The sequence below is a fragment of the Zeugodacus cucurbitae genome, chromosome 4 (assembly GCF_028554725.1).
Source record: "Zeugodacus cucurbitae isolate PBARC_wt_2022May chromosome 4, idZeuCucr1.2, whole genome shotgun sequence".
NCBI lineage: Eukaryota > Metazoa > Arthropoda > Insecta > Diptera > Tephritidae > Zeugodacus > Zeugodacus cucurbitae.
Window position 1 is genome coordinate 50267723 of NC_071669.1, and position 18361 is coordinate 50286083.

General features: G+C 39.0%; 3 protein-coding genes across 6 annotated transcripts; 2 read left to right on the forward strand and 1 right to left on the reverse strand.

The window, feature by feature from the left end:
- The first annotated feature begins 213 nt into the window (after nucleotides 1–213).
- Nucleotides 214–4976, forward strand: LOC105210474 (kinesin-like protein Klp61F). Its single transcript, XM_011181470.3, has 10 exons — nucleotides 214–483; nucleotides 549–849; nucleotides 1067–1649; nucleotides 1711–2156; nucleotides 2216–2359; nucleotides 2420–2579; nucleotides 2634–3719; nucleotides 3785–3918; nucleotides 3988–4230; nucleotides 4299–4976. Exons 1-10 carry the CDS (start codon nucleotides 389–391, stop codon nucleotides 4320–4322), a joined length of 3216 nt encoding a protein of 1071 aa, XP_011179772.2. The 5' UTR covers nucleotides 214–388; the 3' UTR covers nucleotides 4323–4976.
- LOC105210476 (serine/arginine repetitive matrix protein 1) lies at nucleotides 4748–18282 on the reverse strand. 3 transcript variants are annotated; one of them, XM_054229969.1, is made up of 7 exons: nucleotides 18113–18282; nucleotides 17290–17600; nucleotides 16890–17136; nucleotides 7791–7917; nucleotides 6492–7723; nucleotides 6146–6430; nucleotides 4748–5302 (listed from the first exon to the last, which is right to left on the reverse strand). In XM_054229969.1, exons 2-7 carry the CDS (start codon nucleotides 17491–17493, stop codon nucleotides 5106–5108), a joined length of 2292 nt encoding a protein of 763 aa, XP_054085944.1. In that variant the 5' UTR covers nucleotides 17494–17600; nucleotides 18113–18282; the 3' UTR covers nucleotides 4748–5105. The 3 variants fall into 3 exon arrangements, with proteins under 3 accessions (XP_054085944.1, XP_054085943.1, XP_011179775.2); XM_054229968.1 differs by having other exon boundaries at nucleotides 17290–17985; XM_011181473.3 differs by having other exon boundaries at nucleotides 17828–18282.
- LOC105210475 (keratin, type I cytoskeletal 9) lies at nucleotides 14268–16867 on the forward strand. 2 transcript variants are annotated; one of them, XM_011181471.3, is made up of 2 exons: nucleotides 14268–14425; nucleotides 15767–16867. In XM_011181471.3, exon 2 carries the CDS (start codon nucleotides 15777–15779, stop codon nucleotides 16761–16763), a length of 987 nt encoding a protein of 328 aa, XP_011179773.2. In that variant the 5' UTR covers nucleotides 14268–14425; nucleotides 15767–15776; the 3' UTR covers nucleotides 16764–16867. The 2 variants fall into 2 exon arrangements, with proteins under 2 accessions (XP_011179773.2, XP_011179774.2); XM_011181472.3 differs by having other exon boundaries at nucleotides 14274–14512.
- Nucleotides 18283–18361: the final 79 nt, after the last annotated feature.

Consider the following 18361-nt stretch of genomic DNA (forward strand, 5'->3'; position numbering starts at 1 on the left):
TGTTGTTGCTGAACTCGTCAAGAAGTTCACTTGTGAAATGCGATTTAACGATATCTGCTTTAATTGACTTGGTTTTCAAACGTTATAAACATTATAATAATTTATTATTCAAACAATTATTAATACAATACAATTGAACTATTTCCAAAACGGAATGCATTTCAATATTCCGCCGTTTGACATATTGAATGGCATCACTTTCCTATCGCAGCAACCCTGTATGCATTGGCAGCTCTTCGTATTCGGCCAGCTGTACGAAATTGAACGAAGCATTTCAAACGGTCGTTTCGAATTCAGCCGATTGGGAGTACGTAAATAGCATCGGATTTGTAGCGAATTTTTTTCCTTTGTAATTGTTGTGTTAATAGAAGTTTTATAAAATCATTTCATGGCAATGAACACTTCTGGAGGTGCTAATAATGCATCCAGCCATCAGCCCAGGAAGATATCAAATCAAAATATACAAGTTTATGTGCGCGTTAGGTAAGTAGCAGTTTTATACGAACACTTTCGAATACAAAATATTTCATTTATATTTTTTTGATTAGACCCTTAAATTCTCGTGAACGGTGTATACGCTCCGCGGAAGTAATTGAAACTGTATCAAATCGTGAAATAGTTACCAGGCATACCATTGAATCGAAGTTGACCAAAAAGTTTACATTTGATCGCGTATTTGGTACAGATTCTCGGCAAGCAGATGTATACAGCACAGTTGTGGCGCCTCTCATTGAGGAGGTGCTCTCCGGCTACAATTGTACTGTATTTGCTTATGGACAAACTGGTACGGGGAAAACGCACACTATGGTGGGCACTGAATGCGCCGAATTGAAATCATCTTGGGAAGACGTAAGTATAATTTTCTGCTTTATTGAGTTTGAAAAGGGTTTGTGTTGGCTTAATTGTCTATTACGCGGGTGCAAAACCAGTTTGTGGAAAAAGCAAAATATATAACCTTGACTTCTTTCAATTTAAACTAACTACCTGAATTTAATTGGAACCTTGAAACTGTTTGTAAGAGACGTTAGAATGAAATTCAGATATTTGCAACTTTCTTTTCTTTTAGGATTCTGACATTGGTATTATTCCACGCGCTCTGAGTCATCTTTTCGATGAATTACGTATGCTTGAAATGGAGTTTTCAATGCGTATTTCCTACTTGGAATTGTATAATGAGGAATTGTGTGATTTGCTGTCATCGGATGATAGTGTAAAGATACGCATCTTCGACGATAGCACAAAGAAGGGGTCAGTTATCATACAAGGCTTAGAAGAGATACCAGTGCATAGCAAAGATGATGTGTATAAGCTTTTGGAAAAAGGAAAAGAACGACGAAAAACAGCAACTACATTAATGAATGCGCAATCTTCAAGATCACATACAGTCTTCTCGATTTTGGTGCATATACGTGAAAATGGCATAGACGGTGAAGAAATGCTAAAAATTGGCAAATTAAATTTAGTCGATTTAGCGGGTAGTGAAAACGTCTCCAAAGCGGGCAATGAGAAAGGCATACGCGCCAGAGAAACCGTTAATATAAATCAAAGTTTGTTGACGCTGGGGCGTGTCATTACGGCATTAGTAGAGCGCACACCACACATACCCTACCGAGAGTCGAAACTAACACGTCTGCTACAAGAATCGTTGGGTAAGTGGGATTACAATGGAATGTTATTTATTATTATCCAAATTTATTTATAATTAACTAGGTGGACGCACGAAAACATCCATAATTGCCACCATCTCACCGGGTCACAAAGATATTGAAGAGACATTAAGTACATTGGAATATGCGCATCGCGCTAAAAACATACAAAACAAACCAGAAGTAAACCAAAAATTAACCAAGAAAACTGTGCTCAAAGAGTACACCGAAGAGATTGATAAGCTGAAACGTGATTTAATGGCGGCCAGAGACAAAAATGGCATTTACTTAGCAGAGGATACGTACAACGAAATGACTTTGAAAATGGATTCACAGAATCGCGAATTAAATGAGAAAATGTTGCTTTTGAAAGCATTAAAGGATGAGCTACAAAATAAAGAACGTATCTTTAATGAGGTTAGCTTAAATCTAGTGGCGAAAACTGAGGAATTAAAACGTACCGAACAAAATCTCAATCAGACGCAAGGCGCATTGCAGCAGACAAAGCGGGTAAAAAGAAATTATTTGGTTATAAATAAATGGAAAATAAATTTACTGTTCATTTATAGTTATTCAATTGCACTAAGCGACGCTATAAGGAGAAGAAGGTATTGCTGCAATCGCACATGAAAACCGAGGAGGTGCTAACGAATCAGGCGTTGGAAATTTTGGATGTTGCCGATATTGCCACAAAAGACACACATCAATTGCATGTAAATATAATGATAATACTTTTTTTTTTTTTGATTTTTATATATTTTTGTATACTTTAGAGTACAATTGAGCGCAGAAAAGATGTTGATGTTAAAATTCAAACTGCATGCGAACGTTTCGCTGAACGCATGCATGATAACTTCGAATTAATGGATAGCAATTTAAGCAGTATGAAAGAACAACAAAATTCTTATATTAAAATGCTACAAGAGGAGTTTGGTAAGTTTGTTTATTAATTTTTTTTTCGAAATTTTAAATATTCCCTTTTTTTAGACAATACCTCAAATGCACATAAGAAACTAGTAGGTGATAGTGACATGAAAATACAGAAAGTCAATGATTTATGCAAAGAATCGCTTGCATCGACAAGCACAATCATCGAAAAATGCTTTCAAGCACTTGGTGATACTAGCAGTGAACAAAAAATTACATTCACACATTTGTTTAAAGCGCTGGAGAGTAAACAAATCGAATTCGCTGCACAAATGCAAGAGACTCTGCAAGATTTAGTTAGGTTTACAGATCAACAAAAAGCGCTTACAGAAAATATGCATACAACTGTTGTGGAAAGTCTGCAAGAAAAATCGCAAAACCTACAAGTGCATACCAATAAAATAACCGAACGTATTGGCGAAATCAAACAGTTCGCAGAAACAAACATACAACATTTGGCACAAATGCACCACGAAATAGAGAATGAGCGTGCAGCGGCAGCAGAGGAACGTACGGCTATGGAGGAAATCATAGAGAAATTAAACAGCTTGAAAGAAAAATCTTATGCGAATAGGAAAACACGTGCAGACGCCATTAACGAACTAAAGGTAAAAGTAGAAGAAAATACGCAAAGAAGTATTGAACGTGTACAGCAAAGTTCAACATTTGCTCAAGCCCATTGCGAGGAGAGCTGCAATGAGAACGCAGTAATGCAACAGAAGCACGAAAAGCAAACTACCGAGGCACTAAAATGCAACGAACAACAAGCAAACGCGCACACAACGCTCAAGGCACAAGTTGACAACATGCAACAGGATGGCGCTGTACGCATCGTAGAGTTCACCACCACAGCCGCCACACATTTGGAGTGCACACAGAAAATGCTGGGAGAGCATGTCGCCGAAGTGAAACGTGCACGACTGGAGAGCGAGCTGAAAATTGACGAAGCTACTACTGATGTAAAGGCGAGTCTCGCGGAAGATTCTCAACGTTTGAAGCAGCATGTGGCCGTTTCGGGTGGCTTGACCACTTCCTTGCAGAAAAACATACTGAATTATGCAAACACTTACAGAGAACAGATGAGCGCTTGCGTAAACGATGTGGATAAATTTCAGCAACGCGAGCTGCAGACATATGCGCCAACAGGTAAATTAAACAAAAGAAATTAAATTTGTAAAGGAAAAATACAAAATTTCCATTTAATATTCCAGGTGCCACACCATCGAAACGCAATTTCATCTATCCACGCTCTTTGGCCTCCACATCGCCACATATTGACATCGTGAAACGTTTTCGGCAAGAGAACGAATGGTCGGATTTGGACACAACAGCGCCAATTGATGAGGTATATACTTAGACCAGATCAATAAAATATCTGAAAAATTTATATGTAATAATTTTCTTCAATTTGCAGGGCAGTGAAGATGAGCATGATCTGAAGCATTCCATGCAGGAAATTTCCAATACAGAAGTTCTGCTCAACTCAACACCCATCGATCTAACAAATGTCGCCACGCCCCAAATGAATAATGTCGCAAACAAGAAATTAAATGCAATTCTATCGAAGAAACAATTGCGCAATAGCAACTCATTGTCTGGCGGCAGTCCACCACGCAAACCGTCGCCATCACACAATTCGTCAGCACCAACTTCAAGAGTGAGTATTTTCGTACAAGATTTGTAAAAGCTTCATTTATAACTTATTCTCCATAATTTTATTCGCAGGCCAACAAGGAAAACATGTCCTAAGTGAAAACTTTCTCAAAACGCATTCAAATTTTATTTATCCCCGTGCTTGCTGTTTACATTATTTAACTGTATATTTATTTGAAAAGAAAAATGTTTGTTTTCCACGCTGAAGGTATGCTTAACTGCAGTTTGTGCTGCTTTACTTACTTTATTGAGAATAGCGTTACTCGCTGTCAGTTAATTGAGGCATGCATCTAACCTGAACTGGACAAAAGTGAGACGTATGCATTAGTCACTGCTATGGAATTTCGAAATTTATTAAACTCGCGTGCAAATACAACAAAAATCTACCAACTCTAAGGAATTGTTGCTTAAAAGAGCGCTTTTTAAAAGTTAATTACAATAAATATAAATAAAGAAGTGAGTAGTCACAATCTGCAGCGGTACCTTCGTTGTGTGCTTTCGTTTATTGTCGCCATTGAATGTTTTTTGTAAAATTCAATTCAAACATATTTATTTTAGTTGTTCTCTTCTTCTTACTTTGTTTATGCTTATTTTAAAATGTATACAATTTAAAATTGCTTCACTTTCCAACATGACATTCGTGTGTAAATATATTTTGCTCGTGCTTCTTGTATATCCTTTGTTGCTGATTTGTTAAAAAAAACAAGAAATCGAAAATATAAAAATAAACAGATCCCTGTAACACTTAAATCGTTGTTGTTGTTTTTCGAGCGGTAAAAAATATTCCTCACATCATTTTGAGGAATGCTGCCGAATTGACAGCTTTTGGCAGAATAATAAAAATTCATTTTTGTAGACCCGCTTATCATTCGAACGGTTTTAATCATCGTCTTCTTCATCCTTTAAAATGCCCAAACGACGCGCCACCTCTTTCACGTTCGAGATGAATTCCTCTTGCACCAGATTGAAGCTCATCGCCAATAAAGCTATGCCGAAGAGTAAATATAGCGAACAGTAGGCGATGGACTGCTCCGATTCGTCTTTGACACCTTTTGCGGGTACGAAGTCGCCAAAACCTATGACAATATATTTGTTAATTTTAAAGTCTTAAGTAATATTTTTTTAATGTGAAATTCAAAATAAGAATAAATAAATAAACTGGGAGAGCATAAAATGTCCGAAGTTGCATAAGTGATGAAGTCTGACCCAATGTGACTCAAAATATAAACATACCTATCTGACACCTCAAAATGTTAATAAACCGAACTGCGAAATATAAGGAAATATGGCTTCAGCGACATCTCCAAACGTGAACAAAATGCAAACAAACCGTAGTCCCTTAAAATGATAACAAACCTACCTAAGGACACCGACTACAAGTAACAAAAGTCATTGACCTCGTCCCAAAATGTCAAAGGCCATTGACATTGACCGAAATGTAATCAAACCCCTGTCAAAGGTCATTGACCTCGTTCCAAAATGTAAACAAACCTCTGTCAAGGGTCATTAACTCCACCCAAAATGTAAACAAACCCCTGTCAAAGGTCATTGACCTCCACCCAAAATGTAAACAAACCCCTGTCAAAGGTCATTGACTTCCACCCAAAATGTAAGCAAACCCCTTTCAAAGGTCATTGACCTCGCATGAGGTCAAACCTACGGTTTGTTTACGTTTTGAGGTGTCAAATGGGGCGGGGTTTTTTTCTTATTGGTCACTAGGGATAAGTAATTTTATATTTTGAGGATGACGTGTTGTATGGCTTGTTAAGGTAAAAAGAGTAGGGACAAGCCGTGGTCAAGTTTGTTTACATTTTGTAAGGTTAGGTGCAGTGTGGGGGTGGTTCGGTTTTTAGTTTCGTCCGGGTAAGTTAGAGTTTGCGTAATCGGCCAAAAATTCTATTATACTGTGTTTAACTTACCGATTGTGGTTAATGTTATGAAACAAAAATAGGCAGAGTCCAAAAACGACCATTTCTCCCAGTAAGCAAAAAGTGCTGCGCCACCCAAAATATAACTGATGACCAGAAATACACAAAGCCAGATCGGCACCGGGCGATCTTTTGGCGACATATCGCCATAGTAGTCGCTCCAATCGTCACCATAGTTGGAGTCGTCATCGTAATCGCAGCTGTAGCGTGGACGTACTTGACGCTTTACAGGAAAACCCATGGGAGACATGATGCGTGGTGAAGGCGGTAGGCGTTCTGCAAAAGCAGTCAAAAATGATTTAAACCATGCCTAAACTTATGTATATAGTCATCATACCAGTACGCTCTCTTCTATATCGACGATCTCGGTGTCTCGACTGATACGGCATCTCGCGATTGTCATAATCATCGTAGTATACATCGCGATCATCTAAATAGTAATCGTCGAATTCATCGTCATAATCATCAATGGGTGCCGGTGAGCGACCGCGTCTGGTGTGATTCATACGAGAGTGCGCGAACTCAGGCAATTCCAGGCGATCACCATATTGCGAGTGATGTCCGGAGTGCTGACGATGTGGTGGCTGTGGAGACGCGTGACGCGGTTGATTGTGATGTGAATGATACGAACTAACGCCGTTGCTGCGCTGCTGTTCTTTCTGGTAACTGTTTTTTAGTAGCGCAGAGCGTGGCATTGACTGACTGCGTGGCATATGTTTTCCGCGAGGCTCGCGTTGGTGGTCGCGATAATGATCGAGTTCGTCAATTGCATAACGATTGGGTATGATGGGTGTCTTGCGTACGACCTCCTCATCGACGGCGTCGTCATAGTGCATGCGTGGATCTACAGATTTAGCGCGTGCCGCCGGCGGCGCATGCGACATTGAACGACCGCGTTGCTGGGAACGCGGATTCATTCTATTGATTTCGCGCATTTCTCTCGATTCGCGTGGCGGCGCTTCGCGTAATTCATGTGCGTCGCGTGCGTCATGGCGCATAGCTTGCGGTGGCGGACCAACATCGCGGCGTGCGCTTGACGCGCGCACCGATCGCATGCTGTACGAACGCTTCGATTGTGGCGCGTTGAGATCCTCAAAGGAATCATGTCGCTGTTTGGGATGCGCTATGTAACGCTCACGTTCAACCGTGTGTCGGCCGCGTACACTTTCACGGTTACGCATGCTGCGCCCAAATCTCGAACCACGATTGAGTGTTTGCGCTTGCCGTGGACCTTCATCGTAATACTGCTGATCATACTGATAAGGTGGTATCTGTCGACTGCGTTGTGAGTTGCTGTTGTAATGATGTCGTCGTCCGCTATTACGTCCGCCTTCATACTCATAACGTCCGGTGCGCAATTCCGGATCTGAGTATGCATGTGGTAGCCCTGCAGAGTTGCCAAAACCCGAATCGGCCATCGAACGCTGAGTGAGGCGCATTGAGCGGCGTATTGGTGGCGGCTGTGAACGTGAGCTATACTGTTGCCGGCGTCCAGAGCGTTGTCGTGGTCGACGTGGACGTCGAGCGGCGCGTGTACAAACATAACAACAGACCCGCCAATATATGAACCTTTGTGGAAATTTAAAAATCTCTGTAGTATGAGTGCTGGTTAAAGATAATACTTCAGAGTACCCACCTAAAAGAAGTGGCCATAACATCTCCGATATTGGAAAGGCACAGCAGCATGAGTGGTATACCCACAATAGCGTAAAAAATCGTCGTAACTTTACCCCAATCCGTACGTGGTGATATGTGTCCATAGCCTGGAAATCAATTAGAAAATTGTTAGAAGAATTAATTTTACAAACTCTTTATAATTTAAAGTTGCTGGTTAAGAAAGGTGTACATTGTTCCAGGGAATTAAATTTTTGGAAGCAAGTACAGAAAAGATCGGAATGAATTACTTGAAAATTTTGAAGCCGCTGAAGACAAATGTTGCAATAAGTGTTAAGGAATTATTCGGGATCATTAAGGTCACAGCTGTGAGGCTAAACATCCTTCAGTATGCAAGTTGCCAATGTTGCATGGAAGAAGACGAAATTGAAACATCTAGACACTTTCTCCTTCATTGTCCAGCTGTTACTGACTGAAGGCTGAAACATCTCGTCAATACTAGTTTCGGACAACCAGATGAACCGCTCGTTTAAATATTAACCACTTAAACAAAATTTGTAAGAGGCACAAAGCGCTTTGTCGACGCCTTAGGATCTGTGGTATTCACATTTAGGAGTTGGCGGAATCACAAAGGACTGGTGATTTTAGCCATCAAAGTGGGATAGAGTGGATCAGTTCATTAAGCTAACCAAACCTAAGATCATCTAATGGTGGGTTTCGAAAACTAGCATCGGAAAAAGAAATTTAAGTTCCCACGACAGACAGTTCTATATTACTTGCATTGACTCCGAGTGAAAAATGTTTAGGTTAGGTGGTTAGTATCATATATAACACCAATAGTATATCGAAGACAAGTCTGGATATTTTGAAATTTGACTTCATAGAACAGACTCTACACTCTCGGCATGCACCCAGCCTTGTCATATCAGATTAAAGTCGGTACATCAGAAGTACACACGCGTAATCAATTGAATGAGCTCAACCAAACTGTATCGAGAAGAAAAGATAAATCCAAGAGATGGATTACCGGTTTGAATACTAAGACCTTTGATTTGTATAATACATGAAGACATATAGAGGGTTCTATCAACCAAAATGCTCTCTTGGAAAACGTTGACTTGGAACTTTCGGGTGAAAGTACTATAGTATCTTACAGCGAAGACGTTTTCGAGTATTATCACAGTCGAGTAACTAGTAGTTCGCCCTTCTAAATCACACACCTGTACTCGGATAACTATGTAACTATTAAGTAATATTTAATAAAAGCCTAAAGACACGCATATAAAGACGCAAAGTGAAGATGTTGCAAGTACTCATGTGAGTATGTACGAGTATGTGGTCGAAGTATACGAGTTTGTGACAACGTCATGCCAAGCAGACGATGCCATTGAAAATTGGTCAACCAACTGTAACGCATTGGGCAAGGCTTCCCATTGACCAGACGCAACTCGCGCATACTATGCGTGCGGCATGAATTGTGCGCTATTGTTGTTGTGGGTATTTATTAATTTCTTACAATTTTACGAGCTATGTACCGCAATTATTGCTATGAGTAAGTCAGAATTTGCGGTTGCCATTGTATATATTGTATGTATGTATGACACACATTTGATTCAATTGCTAAATTCACCGCTTTTAACGCTTGTTTGCATGTCACCAGCCAGAAAGCGCAGGAAATGTGAGTCAAGCTGCCTACAAGTAACTTGCAATTATTTACGGATATACTTGAGAGGAGTTGTGAAGTTGTGATTGCACAAAATAATCAGTTCTTAGCTTTGGAATTAATGCGAAGCTTCATTGCAACGTTCTTTTATCAAGTCACTGTACGTCATTGAGTGTGTGGGAATATGTTTGAACATTAGGGTGGTTCTTAAAAAATCTAAAAATTCGTTATTATCTCTACAACGTTTATACAAACATTACTGACATCTAATATAACTTTACGGCTGCATTTCAGAATATTACGATGTGCCGGATTGTATTATTTATACTGATCTAATTGTTGTTTCTATGGATATTTCTGAATAATATATTTTAGTGAGGAGGATGGGGGATGTTGTCATATGTAGAAGTTCACGTAAGTGAGGAAAGTTTCTGATTGCCATTCACTTGGGAGTGGCCAGTAAATATTCTGTTGCATATGTTTGACTCAAGCAGCTCACGACTTCCGGTTTTAGCCCAAGTATCCCATGGGTAGCCAACATACATCCGTTTGGAGGCGAGCAATAGTGAGAAGGCGAAGCCCCCATATGCGGTTGCGCGTAGGGTTTGGGACCAACCACATAAAAAAAATTTCCCCAATGGAAAACCAAACAGAGCCTCGGATGAGATTACCCACTTTGGATGACAACCCCTGCAAACGTTTTAAGCATCACGATTTGAGAGCATGCCCCTGGAATATCCGAACCCTTAATTGGAAAGGTGCCTATGCCCAGCTAGTTGATGTCCACATACAACTAAAGGCTGACACCAGCGCCATCCAAGAAGTGCGATGGACGGGACAAGGACGGAAGACGGTGGGTCCTTGTGACATCTACTACAGCGGCCATATAAAGGAGCGCAAATTTGGTGTTGGATTTGTGGTGGGAGAGAGACTCCGTCGTCGAGTCCTGGCATTCACCCCGGTAGATGAACGTCCACAATCCGCAACAAGGCGAGGTTCTTCAACATCGCTGAATTGCGCCCACGCTCCAACGGAAGAGAAGGACGACCAAAGATGTTTTCTGTGAGCTTATATTAGAACGAAGTAAAATTGAGACACCCTAATGTTTTTGTGAGTTTAAAGAGGGCATTTAAGTTATCGGCTGGTCCACTCTGCTTTAACCGTTTGCACAAAGTTCTAAAAAATATTATAAGTTCAGAAAAGCGGGTATAAAAATTTATACTTACAATTGTGGACCACCCTAACGCAATTGCATTCCATTAATATGATCACCAAACGATTTAAAAATAGAGTAGAGTTTATCTTAATGAACTCAGAACTCACTAAGCATTTCTTCGTGGCGTCCGAAAACATTTGTTTTCATTAGCCGCCTCGGTCAGTAAACTCTGAATGAAACCCAAAATTAAATGTCAACACTTTTGCCAACAGTTTAATGGATACTCTTATATAAATATTTACATTAATTTAATGGGTATATTAGTATCCTCATTCTAGTTTAATCTGAATAAAAAAATCTAATTTTGGGAATTTTTTTAGCACTTTTAAAAGCCATAACATTCAGCACTGACCTTGCACAGTATTATGATTTTTATGGTTTTTCATTTGGGTATTAAAAATCAGAAATTGTTGTTGCTGTGGAATCGCTTTTGTGCGTTGGAGCGTAGAGTATTCGGCAAGTGTTGGCTTTCCACAACTAAAATTGGCGCTCTTTTATCGTCTAGTCATCAGCAACACTCTGGTTTTGAAGGCCAAATTCGTGAGAACAAAACTGCTTCCGTTGGACAGCAACAAATGATGGTCGGTGTGAGTGGGTCCACAGAGCACAGAGTGTGGTTTCAACATTGCAACTAATTTATTTTCATTTCATTTAGGGAATTTAAATTTAAATATATTAACGGGGTTTTTCAACTGTTTTGCTTGCTGGTACTTGTGATGGTAATGCAAGTGTTGATGATCCCGATTTATATTTTTTAAACTCGGAAATCGCGAATTTTTCAAAAGGTTTCTTTAAATATTTCTTTCGTTGTTTTATTATTAAATAATACAAAAGAAAAAGAATATCAATAATACAATTTCGCATTTGAAACATACGGAATTTCCTTTAAAAGTGCAATGGAAGCAACTCGAATGGAATTGTAGCTTACAGTGGAGACTGACGTGGAGGATACTAAAGGGTGATCCATTTCCAGATTCTTTTTTTAAAGAAAAAAACACAAATTTAAAGGGGAATGTATATTATGATTCTTTGGTATTTATTTAAGATTATCTCTTTCAAATGTTGGCCGCGGCTACGTCTCAGATGATCCATCCGTTGAGTCCAATTTTCGATGACTCGTTCCAACTTTTCGACTGACAACTGGCGAGTGACACTCGTTTCGAAGCGGGATTGCCCGCACAGACTTCAGACTTTAAATATCCCCAAAAGAAAAAGTCTAACATTGTGATATTACACCACTTTGGTGGCCAATCGAACGGCCCAAAGCATGAAATTATCTGATCACAAGTGTTCTCTCAATAAATCCATTGATTTATGCGATGTGTGGGAAGTGGCGTCATCTTGCTCAAACCAAATGTCGGCGAGATCACGAACTTCAATTTCAGGCATCAAATAGTCGGTTATCATGGCGCGATAAAGGTCGCCATTGACGGTTACGTTCTCACCGGCATCGTTTTTGAAGAAATATGGACCGATGATTTCACCGGCCCACTAAGCACACCAAACCGTTGTTTTTTTTGGATGAAAAGGCCGCTCTTGAACCTTCTTCAAGTTGCTCTACGTCCCAAATTTAGCTTGTTTATATAACCTTTGAGCCAGAAAAGGGCCTCATCGCTGAACAGAATTTGGCTCGAAAACGTCGGATCTTCTTAGAACTTTTCAAGAGCCCATAAAGCGAAGCAATGTTGCTGGGGAAGGTCGAGCGGCTTAAGTTCTTGGACAAGCTGTATTTTGTACGCTTTCAATTTAAGATCTTGGCGTAAAATGCGCCACGTCTTTTCACACATCACCCGAGTTGCTGCGTTTTGACTATTTCCTCTGAGCTACGGTTGATATATTTTCCTCACTGCGTAGTACGCTCAGTGGCCGATTATGTTGACCATAAGCTAAACAATACTGAACAAAAATAACATGGCAGCATGACACGACTCACGCGTGATATTTCAAAAAAAAGACTATTGAAAAAAGTACATCTACTTGGATCACGCGTTAAATAAGTTCCTTGTTTTAGTTTGGTATGACCAAAAATATTGTAATTAACTGTTTTAAAGTTGGTCTGCAGGCATGGAGAAGATGTTCTGGTAGTTCTTCCAAGTTTTTACATTTTTCGAAAAAAAAAACCCGAAGAAATCAAGCGACTAAAGAAGTAATCCAGAAATTTCGGGATTCAGTAAGGTTGATTTCAGTAGTTCACCGGATAAGTTTTTGATTAAATCACATTTACATTCTAATTTAAATACTTAAAAAATATCCCGAAGATATCAAAACAAATAATCCCGAAATTTCGGGACCGAATTTTATTAAAATAATTAATTAATCGACCACACGCCGAGAGTAAATGTATAATTTAGCCAATTATTTGAAATCAAAGTACAAATATTGTTTTCAAAGCGCCTTTATCTCAAACCAAACGGTATAATCAACACCATTTACGAAAGTTCAAAAACAAAATGCATTATTGTTTTTATTGTATGTTATGCCAGAACACCCGATTGTAAATAAATTGAAAACAGACAATTTTGGGAGAAATTTGCATTTCGCAGCTATTTCATATGCTGCACACGCAACAACACGAGAATAACAACAACAACAAATTTTGGCAAAAATGCAAATACACCCACACATACATACATACAAATTTGGTGCTTGTAGAAATGTGTACGCGGTGCCAAAGACGTTTTCCAAAGCGTTAAATCGCTAAATCTTCGAATGATAAAAATGATTTATTTGAACATTTATTGGGCATCAAATGAGCGCTGATTAATGACAGTCTAATGCCAGTGACCAACGAACGATGTCAATTGCTGGCTGCAATGCGACGGCACACATATGTACACCCAACCACACCTGAAGACCCATACAATCGCTGCGTGGTTGCTTGAAAGATGCCTGTCGTCGATAATGCGATCAATGCAATGCTGAGATCGTTGATAAGAGAAGAAGTGGATTAAAGTGACACTTGTATTTATTTATAATTTGGGACTTTGGGTGGTTTACTGAAACACACAACAACAATGAAGGTACAAAGCCACAGCGGAACGTGTCGCCATAAAGACTCTAATGAGTAATGCAATTTTGGCTTACCATAACTGAATTTCCGCTTAAATGAGTGATTGATTCCGAGTTAAATACGATTTTTAGAATTAATAATACTTCACTTTCTTTGCCATTCCGTGTTTATGCTTGCGGTTTCTCTTACAAAATATTCTATAAAAGCTCTCCAATTTGACAACATTTCCCGATATTTATTTGAATAAATATACTCATTAATGTTTACACTGAATTCGGTTTTATGGTCACAATCCCTGCCTGACCACCCTTCTTAGTCTGCAGTCTGCTAGACTACGCGGCTTTCACTTTTGCCTTCCCACCCGAGAACTCAACAAGCGCCGTCATAATATTTTTATGCACTTGCGGTCAGTAGAGTCAGCATTAACGTCATTATTTTCAATATCATCATCACAAAATTCATCATCATCACCACTTGTATTGTGAATGTATGAGTTTTTCAATTTAATTTCAAAATGTTTTCGACTCTTGTGCCGTAATTGCCGTGTTCATGATGACGCTACAGTTGAACGCTCGCCGTGTTGCGATTTTTTATTTAAGTAGCGTGTGTCCAACTCATGCCAGATTACTCTAGCGACAACCACCGACGCGTTCAAAACGCATCATAACGCGGAAAAAGAAATATTCTGTATTTTTGGCACAGTTTTTTCTCCAAACAAAAGTGTTGAAATACAATTTTGATTATAAAAATAAAAACAAAAACAATTTGGTGAGTGGACGGACGTAATATTTCCAACAACAATTGTGTGCAGAGAGTGTTATTTGCAAGAGCGAATTTGAAACTAGGAATCAAATAGTAATGGTCAATTAAAAATTAATAAAATTGCAAGGCTGAATAACGTTAAATTTTTATGTGTTTTCTAATAGCGCTACATACGTATAAAATCTCATGTTATTACAGATTTTTCGAAAAATTATAAAACCGATTTTTTGTGAAAATTTTAGAAATTTCAAAAAATTATAAAAATGAATTTTGAAAAAAATTTTGAAATTTTGAAAAACTACAAAATTTTGAAAGATGCAAAATTTTCGAAAGTTTTGTGAACCGGATTTACACAAAAAAGCGAATAATGGTAATTCAGCAAAAGGCTTTTGTAACAGTGCATTTAATTGTCAAACAAAGATTCGAAACTTAAAATGTCCTCTGTGTTACTGTTATAGAAAGGTCCTAACCGCTAAAAGAGCTACTCAAAATAACAGCTCAAGTGCCACTTAAGATGTTCGAATACCAAATCATCCTTGAAACAAAGTCAAAACGGTAAAAGCGGTTGGCTGTTGAGCTAGCTGATTCTCTCCCTCTCTATCACATACGAAAGATTAGATCCCTACTCTGGATCACTGAAAATCCTTAACTCTTGTTCATATTCAACTTAAGTTCTTTCGGTACCTCAGTGTTCCGCACACCTAAATAAGAGCAACCGAATATCAAAGCATTTTTGAGAACTTGGAACTAGAGTATAATATTATTGATGAAAATCCTTTGGACTGTTCTATTGTTCTAAAAAGTTGGTTCAAAAGTTTGAATTATGTGAAAAATTTCAAAGGATCGTATTATGGAATCCGGGCTTCCTCGGTCCATCACTTATTTATAATAAAAACCGATGGAAAAACACTTCCTCGTACAGGTCTATTGAAACTTTCAGATCAACTTGAGAATTGAATTAGGGTTCGAAAGAGTTAGGTTTGTGCTTTAGATCTCAAAAATATTCAACTTATTGGAACACAAGTTGACAGCACTTATAGTGTTCTAAGTAATATCTCTTAAAAAAAAAGAAGATCTCCATCTCCAAAACAGTTTTAGTGATATTTTGATTAAAATACCCCAAAATGATCCTTACATCGACTCCAACAAAGCAGTTTTAAAACTTTGTTCCAAAAAATAAAAAAGAGTCCTTGTAGAATGGCTTTAGAAAACCCTGAAACTCATGGAGTATTTTCCAAAACCGTTGTTAATAAATTATTCGGTAAAAAGTCTCTTCTATAGCGATCCTCTATTTTCAAAAATTACTATTTTTACTCCATATTGAACAACAAATTTCTTCCATTTCAGACCCAACACAATGCATAAAGAGCAAGTTATATTGATTATCTCCGCCGCATTAATATGTGTCGCGTTTGCTGAGCGCGAAGATGACCGTTGGGTGTGGACCCGACGAAGCAACGACAAGTATCAACCGCGCCCATTCCATGACAGCTCAGCCAAATATCAGGGCGAAACTTTAATCCGCAATGCGCGAGCGCGTAATCGTGAGCCAACGACGCGCAAACCGCTACCAGGACATCCACCAAACGATGAAATCGAAGACTATGACGATGATGTAAATACGAATGTGGCAACACGAAATTACCCATACCCACCCTTCGGCGGTCAACTCTTTGGTACAAACTACCCCTACCCGAATATTGGCGGTGGCTTTGGTGGTGCTACAGGTAATGGGAATGGTATTTTAGTCGGGCCTGGTGGACCGACAGGCGTAATTGGACGTCCGCAACCAGCATATCCGGGTGGTTACAACGGTCAGCCGGGTGTAGGCTTTCCCGCACAACCAGGCGTATTCGGTGGTGGTAATGCTTTAGGGGCGGGTGGACAGTTCGGACAAGCGGGCGCCGGTGCCTATGCAGGCATCGATGCTGGTCTAACTCCTGGGTTTGGTGGACAGTTCGGCGGTGTCGGTCAATTTGCCGGTGGACAAGCTGGGCAATATCCTGTTGGCGGTCAATACCCAATTGGCGGACAGTATCCGGGTGGTGCACAATATCCTGGCGCTCAATTTCAGGGTAATCAGTTTCCATCAGCGCAATATCCTGGCGCTGGCGGTCCACAGTACACTGAAGGTTACGGACTTGCCTCAGCTGGTTACCCAGGTTACTTACAATACAATGCTGGTAGTCCCTTTGGTTATGGAAATGCTTTTAACGATGGTAAAAGTGCGAATCGAAAACTACAAGTTGAGGGTAAGAATGTGGAGATAGTCGAAAGTAGTAGACTGAGCCAACAACAAGTGGATGACAAGATCAATAAGGGGCTCACAAATGTGCAGCATTAATGGAGTATTTCAAATTGAAAGTTGTAAAATAATTTATTTTAATATTTTTGTAGCTTTAATTGTTTGTAGCTTTAAAATAAAAATGTTGAACATTTTCTGAAATTTAGTCGCCATTCAATTACTCACCTATAGTTGTGATAACGATGATCGAGTAAAACAGTGAACCCGCAAAGGTCCATTGCGACTTCGTAACGTCCTCATCACCATCCCAACCATTCGTTTTTATGGCCGTCACTATTTGTGTTTCGAAACTGGCCAAATCCTTCTTTACATTGGCTATCCAAACAGTTTCGGATAGCACTGTAGCATTGTCGGAGAAACGCCAAATTTTATCGGTCAAATTGAGACGCAGATTTTGTATATCTTTTTTAACCTGAAAATTGGAATATTTTGGAATTCATATTTGAAAAATAATATTCGAAAATAATTAAATCCTTTTTATAAAACAAAATGTAGAGAGTCCAATAGGATTTCGAAGATGCTCTTATACATTGGTCTAAATTCGCTGACCAAACCTCAAACTCACTTCGATTTCGTGTGGTTTTTCCAGATGTTGAAACAAATATGCGCCTCCAACACAATATGAGACCACCATCAGCACGAGAATCACGTGCGAGACCACGCAGGAAATTACTTTCCATGAGAAACAAATTGCCGTTATACATTTTCCGCGCGTCGGTTTTTGGTCCAACATATGCGGCGGTAAGGATTGTGCACGCCGAGTCGACATGTCTATTTATTTCCTCGCTTTTACACTTTTTTATTAACTTGTGCTTTGGATTGATTATATATTAAGCAATCGCATATTCACTACAAATCGTAACTAACGGTTGTTTTCTAAAACAATAGTATTTACATACATAAATCTGTATGCACATAGGCTTTGTTGCTATATACTAAGAAACATGCAATCTGTTTTTGAAATTCACGCTGTGCAACTAGCTTTTATCATCTCAAGCAGCGAGCAGATTAACTCAAAATACAGCATACAGCGCACCCACACACACACACGCACAGATTTGGAGAGTAAATTTTTTTTTTTTTTGTTTATTTTAAAATCTTACACACTACTTGTTGCTACATTTGTTTGAATATTTCTGGTGAGATGGGAACTAGTAGTGTCTGCCGTTAATGAGACACAAAGGAACCGACACAAGCGCGCGCACACACATCGAGTTGTTGAAGATATTCTATGGATACACACACGCAATGTCGAATATTGCTATTAAAGACTTGAGAAAAATTTTGGAAAATTAATTTTACTTTTCTCTTCACTGTCTTTAACACTTTTTAAATAAAATTAATAATTAATTTTTACACAAATTATTTTTTAAATTTCAAGCACTAACATTTTAATTTTATTTTTTCATATTTAAACACCAATTCAACGATTAAGTACCGAAAAAGCACTTTCAGCGATTTTTCAACCGAACCCAACGTGTACTCAGCGCATACTAAATAGGCCACCGCACATTTTGGAATACTCACGGCGATTTTCGGCTATGCGCTAAGTAAAATAAACAACACAAGATTTTAAAACAAAACAGCGGCAATTTTTATTTCAGTTCGAACTGATGCGGTATACCTTTAGATTGGCT